The 10,877-nt window shown below is 31.4% G+C and overlaps 1 protein-coding gene across 1 annotated transcript in view; it reads right to left on the reverse strand.

Moving 5' to 3' along the window:
- Positions 1 to 10,877, reverse strand: part of LOC108772336 (guanylate cyclase 32E) — a 38,230-nt gene that overhangs the window by 16,522 nt on the left and 10,831 nt on the right. Inside the window, exons 4-10 of the mRNA XM_018537857.1 lie at positions 10,398 to 10,595; positions 3,295 to 3,417; positions 3,006 to 3,201; positions 2,356 to 2,433; positions 1,997 to 2,238; positions 1,554 to 1,832; positions 1,087 to 1,177 (exon numbers count right to left, since the gene is read on the reverse strand). Of these exons, the coding sequence (XP_018393359.1) occupies positions 1,087 to 1,177; positions 1,554 to 1,832; positions 1,997 to 2,238; positions 2,356 to 2,433; positions 3,006 to 3,201; positions 3,295 to 3,417; positions 10,398 to 10,595 (1,207 nt within the window). The remainder of the gene's footprint in view (positions 1 to 1,086; positions 1,178 to 1,553; positions 1,833 to 1,996; positions 2,239 to 2,355; positions 2,434 to 3,005; positions 3,202 to 3,294; positions 3,418 to 10,397; positions 10,596 to 10,877) is intronic.

Genomic DNA, 10,877 nt, shown 5'->3' on the forward strand with positions numbered 1-10,877 from the left:
CCCCCCCCCACACACCTACACAGACACATAATGTGCAAATTCCGACCGAGCAACCTCCCTGTGGTGCACATCGGGTAACGCGAATGCTGGCGGTAATACCCAAAATCTTGCAAAATGTAAGGTTCTCTTTGGAAGCTGATAACTCAGCTTCTAGACATGCTAGAGTAATGATCGTGGTCTCGTTTTAAAGGAAACATTTCAAACTATAAAATGCATGTAATAAGATTTTTCGGCCTGTTCGTATTTTGCCCGTGAAAATTTGGAAAGTCGCGAAATTTTTCGAATTTTAACACGACCTGCTTCTGGTCTTCGTGAAAAAGTCCCATTTGATGGGACGACAAATATTATATTAACTGTTTTAAAGAAGAAGTTTCACTCTTTAAAACGTGACTAGAGAAAATGTCCTACGATCTTTGGAAGCAGAGATACAGTTTCTTAAATATCGACAAAATTTATAGGTTTTAAAGTGATCCCCTAATTGTTGTGCGTAGTGTATATTATTACAGTGTCTTCCATTAAGAGATTTTGTTTCAAATTAATAAAAAAAGGGATAAGTTTTTAATACGACGCGAAGAATTAGAAATACTAATAATAATTAAAATAATCAAATATAATTTTAATTATTCTGTTTTCTCATATTTTCTAAACTCTGCAAAGCTTTTTAATACGAACTTTATAAAAATTTAGAGCCCCATCTTTACTTTTACTGTAGGGCTTTTGTATAAACTCTGTGCAGTAGTTTAGTAGAATTAGCATTTTTTTCAAGACCGAACAATACGAGTAGTTCGTCGGCGCGCAATTTAAAGGAATACATACATAGTATGTTTACAGAGAATTATAAATATTATGCAAACATCTAAGGTCTATATAGTTACACCGTTAAGTCTTTCTTTCTCATCGGTTTAATTTTTATTTTTATCTAAAGCATGTTTTAGATGAAAATATATTATAATTAAAAAATCTCTTAATTATTTCTTCAATAAATCCGGTCCACATTAGATCGAACAACCAATTAAAAGTTTACTGTATATGAATTATTAAATAGACAATTTTTTTCCATAACAAGTTGAATTATATTTTACTTACGATTACACTTTTCACCATAAAAGCCACAATAAGGTTCTGCTTTTGGTGGTCCTTTTCCGAACCATGATATGTCCTTATGTAATCGAAGATTCTAAACATTTGTTATCGAGAGTTAAATAAGAAGATAATTTGAAATAATTTATAATAGATACAATGAAGTGTTATTTACGTTAGACAATTTTTTAATGAAAAAAGATTGATACGTATGCTTTTTCTTGTTTTCATATTTACAAGTAAAAATAAGTTATTTTTTAAAAATTTATAATTGAATTAATAAAGTAGAGCATATTTTACATTATATCAAAATATGGTAATTATTTTATACATGATAATATTTGATAATGTTAAACTTTTGTTATTCTTAAATTAATATCATTTAGTTAATATGATATTAATATAAACATTTTTTTATTTTAAACATAAATAAAATGTTACAACGACATATAATGTAGTTTATATTTGTTTACTGGTAAATTTGTTCCTTGTTGCTTTGCAATGAAATAACCAAACGGGTAAAGACCATAACCCGTTACATTGGCCAAGGCAACCAATGTATAGTTGCCCTCGGCATCACCGTTTTCGTCCAGGTGTACCAAATATCCCATTGCACTTTTATAATAAGTGTCTCGTAATTTTTCCATCATCTCTTTTCCGTTTCTCGGGTCTTTTTTGTTATCGAGGGCATTTACTAGAGCTGTAGCGTACAGATGCACTGCATCGTAGAGATACGCTGTCTCCGGCACAATCTACATTACAGTATAAAGATTATGTCTTGGAATTGAGAGTGATCTCAACGGAAAGGCCGTCTGTGCGATTATATGAATTTTGTAGTCGAAATTGTATTATTAAAATATCCAAATTCACAGAGCATGTCTTTCCAAAATTTTCGTTATCTACCTATTGTAGTCACCTGAACTATTCCTCCGACGTTGGCTGATGGATTTGTAAAATTAAATGGCGGTTTCTCTCTGTACTTATTAACAAGTTGACTAAAGTTTTTAAAATTGATTGGGGCGGAAGCCATAATACTAAAGTAATTCTTAAATATTTTTATTGTTTTGTTTAATTTCGTTTCCCACAAGCCTTTAAGATATTTTTTTGGTTGGTGATCGTCGTATTGCTCGATGTCAATACCGACGACAAAATAGTCACCTACAATGTTAAATAGTTAAAAATAATATTATTTAAATGAGGTGAACGATGCGCGCGCACGAAAAATAGTTACAAAATAAAGTATATACATGATACCAAATGATAGCAAATTTATACCTTTATTCGGGAGATTCTTTTCCTCCAGAGCTATCAAGAGACCCATATGTTCGTAATAATGTCCAAGTATTACATAAACTAGAATATATGTACGTAATTTACAATTGTGCGATAATTAGAGCTCCCCTTTCTAGTTTTTAATCTGTCATGTCCGCTTTTTCAAACCGTGATGTTGCTAAGTCAGTTACGTTTTAATATTTAGTTTTAGTTTAACTTAATTTTTTAATTTAATATGTCTAAAGAGAGATGCGTGACTAAAATGAACGATATGCAATATTTATTCTATAAGTCTACTTATAAGATACTTATCCTTGTTGTATGCGGGTTGTTTTATATGCAAGTTTTATTCTGTCGTACTGCGACATAAATCAAGATAGCGAAATGCGGGTAGCGCGCTTATTTTGAATCGCGCAAGTTGATTGGTAAAAAACACACGTTTCTGACGAAACTAAACTTTTAAACTCTAGAAATTGAAATAACATGAAAAAAGATTAACATTGAAAGCCTGATCTATATACTTTAAAAAGAATTATCGGTGATGAAAAATGCGGCATGAGTTAAAATTTTTGTGATATTATTATATTTCGATAAATATGATAATTTAAGATTTAAGGAATTATTACTTGTAAATAAACATTCTTATTACTTACTTCGAGTATGCCGATATGTTTCGTGAACAAGTTTATAGAACGGATTTTTCGTATAGTTCATGTGATACGGTTCGTTCCACGAACGACGGTAATTGAAATTAATGCCAGCTGCTTCAAAAGATCTTATCATTGTTGTTGCAAGTGTGGACATTTTATTGAATTCAAAAATTGTTGAGTTCATGAATAAAAAGGTAACCTACATAGAACGTTTACAAAAATATTTATTAGAGTTAAATTAAAAATGTTATACTAATATTATAATATATAGAAACATGCAGTTATCACTCACTTTGTACCAATTGAAAAGTTTCAGTACTGATATTACAGATTTTATGATTTGGCTATCTGGTGGTCTTGTCCGAACAAAAGTTGGGAATTCCTTTTTATTCGACGTTTCGTTATGTGTGCAAAACTAGAAAATATGGACTAGTTAGTGAAATTTCATACATCTAACATGGGAACCGCGCTAGGTGTCAAATTCTGATTTTAATGAAACTTTGTGAACTTGTAGCTTACATAAAGAGATGAATTTAGAAAATATCAGTTGGAGCGGAAGAATGATTTGAAGGAGTGAAATCTTTCCTTACGTGTTCAGCTTTTTCCGTTATATCTCGAAAGCTATTCGAGATATAAAAAAATGTTTCACACAAAACTTTTACAACAAAATTAGTTGTATTCATTCGCGTCAATAATATTTTTTTTAAATATTGTTTTTCAAAGTTTTCGAAAAAAATCGTTAAATAATTATTCTAAAAAAATATAATATTATTGGCGTGAATAAATAGAAGTAATTTTATTGTAAAATTATTAAGATTGATCTAAAGATGCGCAAAGAGCATAAAAAATTGTTAAATTGTTAGGCAATTTAATTCGTGATATTACTGCGGTAGTTTAGTAGTTGTTTCAAGTCTGAAAAGAAAATTCAGCCCGCAATTGAAAATCTACAAATATAGTATATAAATTTACATGTAAAAAATAAAATGGGTAATAATTTAGATTAGGGGACACCTCACCGATGACCTTGACCTTGACATATGTTGTCAAGGACATGATTCTGAGTAACTTTGCCTTAACAACTAGGCGGCGGTCTCTTATAGTTTCTGAGATATTTAGACTTAAAAGTATAATTTTGTATAATACAAGACAAATGTTCACTATAGGGGACCCAGCTCCGATGATCTTAACCTTGACATATGTTGTCAAGGTGATGACCTTGAGTAACCTCCCGCATGTTTTAGGTGGCGGTCGCTGTCCGTTAAAAAGTTATGATCAAAAAAAGTTTCGAAATTAACGTATCATTTCTGGGAAATTATACGTATTAACGTATCATTTCTGCCATATATGTATTATAACAAGTACTAATTTTACATCTCCTCCTGTGTAGAAACGTTAAACTTTCCACGCGAAGTAACTTTAACCCCCCCTCTTCACAGAGGCACTCGACTTCTACGATTGTACTGTTGCTATGATAGTACTGTCGGGGCAGACCTCTGTCGACGGTGTCGGTGCGGGGGCACCCGCCTGTGTGTGTGTTTGTGTGTGTAAAATATCAAGTAATAGACTCATAATCGTAGACAGAGGTCTGCCCCGACAGTATTATCATAGCAACAGTACAATCATAGAAGTCGAGTGCCCCTGTGAAGAGGGGGGAGGGGGGTTTAAAGTTACTTTGCGTGGAAAGTTTAACGTTTCTAAACAGGGAAAGGTGTAGAATAGTACTTAATATCATACATGTATTAGGTATATGTATATCATATGTTAATTTTAAAACTATGATTGTTAATAACTTTTTAACGAAGGACGAGCGACGGCTAGAACCTGTTGGAGGTTACTCAGGGTCGTATCCTTGAGAACATACGTCAAGGTCAAGGTAATTGTGGAGAGTCCCCTGATCTAAAAATTTACCGGTTTCACTACTGTTAAAAATAACTTCAACGCTTAATATCTCAAAAATGATAAGAGTCCGCCGCCTAGTTGTTAAGGTAAAGTTACTCAGAATCATGATCTTGACAACATATGTCAAGGTCAAGGTCATCGGTGAGGTGTCCCCTAATCTAAATAATTACCATAAAATGTTAATTTTAACTCAAAGACGTTGAGTGGATTTTCTGAGACATGCAAAAATGATGATTTTAAACATTAACACAAAAATGTTAATTTTAACATTTATGCATGCTCAGAAAGTCCACTCAACGTCTTTGAGTTAAAATTAACATTTTATTTTTTACCGTGTAATTATACAGAAGCATCCGAGATCCAGTTTGACCGTTACGACATGTTTTCATCGGTATTTATTGTGAAACTTTTGTATAAAACATTTTTTTAATAACTTGAATAGTTTTCGAGATATAGCGGAGAAAGCTAAAAATCGCTTCACACATGAGGCCTGATTTCATCCTTCAAATTCTAGGTTACAATTTTCAGCACTTTTTAAAAAAATTGTTATTTAAAAAAATATTTATGATAGAGGTAATTTTATTATAAAGCTATTTGTAAGTAGATTTCTATCACAAGGAAATGATAAAATGCTATCATTTCCACACCACCTATCATAAGGAAAATAGTATAGTACGCTTTTTTTTATAGTGGTTTCCCCAGGAGGTCTATTCCACTCTCATTTTTTTATATACCAATTATTCCAAATGCCGTCCTTCCTTTTTTGAGGAATCTCTATTTTGGGACATGTTATTTAAAAAATGTGTTTAAAAGATATAATATATTATTTTTATTACATACAAATATATTCGCGCGAGTAATATTAAAAAATGCTTATACAGTTGGAAAATTTGTGTGTTTTTGTGAGAAAAAATCTGCTGATTAAAGTTTTTGTGTTAAGTAAGGTACACATTGTTATCATTTAGATGTGAATTTAACATATGTCTCTTATGTGAAATGAATATAAATGAATATGAAGTGTAAAGTTATTGAAACGATTTAAAAAATATGTTAAAGTAGCACAATTTGCACGTATTTAGTAAATATGTTACAATAAAATTTACAGAATAAGAGTGTTGATTTTACTTTATAACGTATTATATTAATAAAACGTTGGAGTAGTTACATTTATATCTCGCTTCGCTTGTGCGCTCGCGCGCCAGCGCCGCACAATAAACAACTAATACCCACTTGTTACACAATGTACTATTATATGTTAATTTTATCATAATAATTATGTTGATTGTGTATATATAACTCTCTGTAAGTTTTATTCAAGATTACATTCCATTTTTGTTGAAATATAAACATAATATCCGTGTTATCATTCAATATACTCTCATATTATGTTAAATTATTTGACATTAGTGGTTATTTCATGATATACAGTCGTGGCAGAAATTAATAGGTATATTAATTTATTTGTTCTTTTTCAATTTGCAAACATATGTGTTAATGCTAGGACTCAGATTACCTTTTCAGTTGAATGTCGACACATTTGAAAAACATGTTTATACATATATACAAATAATCTTAGTTGATCTCTAAAATTAAATAAGTGCAGACGTTTTTCGAAAAGAGTGATTTCGGACTGGCAGAAATAATAGGTACAAGCTGTTTTCCATATTATTAAATTTTGTTGGACACTTTTATATTGCCAGAGATTATAAATCTATGTTTAATTTAGTATTTACCAACATTATTTTGTGATCTTATTTATTTTGTTGATGAAAAATGGGTAGATCGAAACATTGTACAGATAGGAGAAAATATTGATAAAATATCTTTATAAAAATCGAAAATCTCTCGGGAAAATATCTAAATTGATAGGACGGTCTATAAATATGATTGCTAACGCCTTAAAAGCACAGCAGTCTGTAGAATTGTGAGGGAGACCTCGAAAAACAACTGAAGTATTTGATCAGCTACTACTTCGGAAATGCAAAGCCGATCCCTTTGCAAATTCTTTTACACTGAAGGAGCAAACTAATGCACCGATATCAGCGAAAACAATTCGTCAAAGACTGCAAGATGTTAAATTGTGTACTAGCCCCAAGAAAAGTGCCACTATTGAGTAAAAAGAATATTACAGATCGTTTAACTTTTGCGAATAAATATTTAAAAACTGTTGGTGAAGAGAGAGAGAAGCAGTGGAGAAATATTCTTTGGAGCGACGAAACAAAGATTAATTTGTTCGGATCTGATAGTGCATTAACTGTGAGGAGGCCCTCAAATGCTGCATTTAATCCTAAATTCAAAAAGACAATAAAGTTTAGCGGAGGAAATATCATGGTTTGGGGATGCTTCTCCTACAATGGTGTCGGTTCTCTGTACTGGATCAAGAAATCGATGAAAAGGGATTTATCGTGATATTCACATCACAGTGACATCACACAATCAGCCCTGGCAGAACATAGCATTGAGACAGGACATCGAATGCTATTCGATAAAACGGCAACTATTGCCGCAACAACATCATATTTCCCGAGGAAGCACAGAGAGGCCTTGGAAATACAGAAACATCCAGACAATTTAAACAGAGATCAGGCTATAATGTAAGCAAGATATGGAAGACTGCCCTCTCGACAGGCTAAAGAAGTACTCCTTTCCTTACCCCTCAACATACACCTCCCCCTCCCAACAACGTTTACATAAAGGGAATCCCCCAGGATAGCGGCTTAGTATCAGCGCACCCCTCGCCCTGATGAAGTGAACGGTATGGTTACGAAACGTTGGCATTAATAATGAAGAAAGACACGGCGATAACCCGCAAACCTTCTGGTGTAATTGAAGAAAATACCCGTGAAAGCCTCAAAAGCGTTATCGAGCTACACAACTTACCTCATATATATATGGTAGGGGATATATGCAAGGGTAAAAATGCAAGGGTTTCAAAAAGTTCTTTCTTTAACACAAAAAATAAATATTTTGGACTTCTAATATTTTTTTCGTCACATTTTAAACGATATCATGTTACTCTATGTTAAGGAGAATATGCCACTGATATGGACTTCTCAGCAAGATAATGATCCAAAACATTCGTCGAATCTTGTAAAAACGTGGTTTGAAGATAATCAAATCTCTGTGATGAAATGGCCAGCACAATCTCCTAATTTAAATCTCATCGAAAATTTGTGGCATGAAGTAAAAAAAGCAGTCCCAAAGGAGAAAATTAAAAATAAAACTCAATTATGGCAAAAAATTCAGAAAGCGTGGTACAACACATCAAGATCAATTTTGCGAGCACTTAGTAGATTCAATGAGCCGCCGATGTCAAGCAGTTTTGCGAAATAAGGGCTACGCGACTAAATATTAGTTAGAAAGGCAAGATATATTTTTCCGAATGTTTTAAATAATTTTCTGTTGTGCAATATATTTCATAGTGCAATTGTACCTATTATTTTTGCCAATAACTTTTTATCAAAAATTTTTTAAGACTAAATATTTCATGATTGTATGACTTAGGCGAAAAATTATTAACTTTTTAATAAACGTAAAGCCTCAAAGTGTTACCTCTACACATAATAATTGATCTGAATTTTTTTTTTCTGTCTTCTGCAGATAAAATTACGATTTATCTGCGGTGTACCTATTATTTCTGTGTACCTATTATTTGTCATTATTATTTATTACTTTATATACATTTTATCATTCTATTCGTTAATAAAACGTTGTAAATACATTTTATAAGTTATTGTTATTTTACGTCTTATTTATAAGAATTGTAAATTTTTTGTGAGCTATATATACCTTACTCATCTCCCTTAAGAGTAGTTACACAACTTACTCCATGGGATATATGGCAAAAATGTAAACTTCAATCACATATTTCAATCAAAAATGCAAGGGTTTCAAAAAGTTCTTTCTTTAACACAAAAAATAAATATTTTGGATTTCTAATATTTTTTCGTAGTAGTAGACAAAGTTATACAGTACAAAGTTTTTAATGATTTAGTTTGTTTACTTTAAACATAATAAATAATATTTAATAGTTTTTGTTAGGTGCAGCTTATATACCGGAGTTACCCTAAACATATTTTTTTGTTAAAAAGAGCAATGAATGTATTTACTATGAATTTTAAAATTACTTATAAATTTCGTTATTATAATAATACTAACATGTGATTATTATATGACAAAATGTTCACAATTAAGAAAATTCTTCAAAAAAGTGCTGCATACCAAAATTTTTTTTGTACTAGGAACATTGTATTATAGCAAGTGCACCACAAGTAGCTTTATAATAAGGTTACCTCTATTTATTCACGTCAATAATATTTTTTCAGAATAATTGTTTATAATTTTTTTCAAAAATTTTGAAAAATAACTAGTTTTAAAAGATATTATTGATACGAATGAATACAGCTAATTTTGTTGTAAAACTTTTGTATAAAACATTTTTTTAAATCTTGAACAGTTTTCGAGATATAACGGAAAAAGCTGAAAACCGCTGTATACATAAGGGTGATTTTATCTCTTCAAATTGTGTGTGTGTTTTTCCGCTCCAATTGATATTTTTTAAATTCATCTCCTTATGTAAGGTACAAGTTCATAAGTTCCATTAAAATCAGAATTTGACATCTCGCGAGGTTCTCGTATAAGTTTTGTCCAATTGTATACATGCATGCTACTATAATATGTATAAAAAAAGTGCAGTATTAAGGATTTTTATTTCGAGCATGTATGTATATATTATATATAGATATAAAATTTTTAAAAAGAAAAGCTTGAAATGAGAACAGTGTTTTATAAAAACTTTGTTATAGAATTTCTATAATTGGATTACAATATATGTTACTTAATGTGAAGGAAAGAGAAGAAATTTTATTATAAAAAACTCAAAATTTTTTTAACATAATGCAGTGTTTCATAAAGAAATAAATATCAGATTAATGTGGATTCGATATTTATTTCTTTTTTGGTATTTGCCGTGTTCGAGCTGAATGAAACAGCTAGCTTGCTCATTGAATAATTCAATATGATTGATTGGTTCTACAAGTAATACATCACGTTTAATCGCTGAGCGATTGAATACGATTGGTTACATTGTATATCTTGCAAGCTAGCTATTTTGTCAACTTGAACATGGCTAATGTAACGACCGAATGGCTTATATTTTCCTCTGTATATCATAAGAATGAAATGAAGATCGATCCTTGCGCCATCCTTTAAATCGTAGTTTAATTATATTTATAATACATCATGCTTTGAATAATAAGGATTCCGCGGTAATATCCATATGAATCGTTTCGAGCAGCGAATGGCGCTTGTATATCCGTTGTTTTATAAACAAAATTGTTTATTATGCGTGAGTCTCGCAACGTGAGAAACGCGCATTTTTGCAAAAGTGTGAGTAGATCCGACGGACATAACAATATATAATACATAAAAATTTACATAACGATAATTTATTTCACAACAAAAGTACTAAAATTAATAATATAAGAATAATTATACGTATGATAGCATTGGAAGGTTGAAAGCTGCCGCCATTTTGGCTTCGTGGACGCAAGTTTCCTGAGGACCAATGTATGCGCTAACGTTTTTCTTCCATAATTCAGCGGTATTCTTAATGCTAATCTCTTCATCTCCATATGTTTCGGAAACAATAAAATTCAAACTATGCCCTCGCCGACCAAGCTCACCGGCATTTACCTGCATTTCAAGCAAAACTATTTTTAAGAAAAAACATTTGGGTAAATGTTTCGATTAGGGGACCCCCCTCCAATGACTTTGACCTTGACATATGTTGTCAAGGTCATGACCCTGAGTAACTTCCAACAGGTTTTAGCCGTCGCTCGTCCTTCGTTAAAAAGTTATTCACAATCATACTTTTAAAATAAACGTATTATTTCTGCTATACATGTATGATATGAAGTACTAATCTACACCTTTTCCTGTTCAGAAACGTAGAAGTTTCCACGCGAAGTAACTTTC

This window comes from Cyphomyrmex costatus, unplaced genomic scaffold (assembly GCF_001594065.2).
Source record: "Cyphomyrmex costatus isolate MS0001 unplaced genomic scaffold, Ccosl1.0 scaffold184, whole genome shotgun sequence".
Lineage (NCBI taxonomy): Eukaryota > Metazoa > Arthropoda > Insecta > Hymenoptera > Formicidae > Cyphomyrmex > Cyphomyrmex costatus.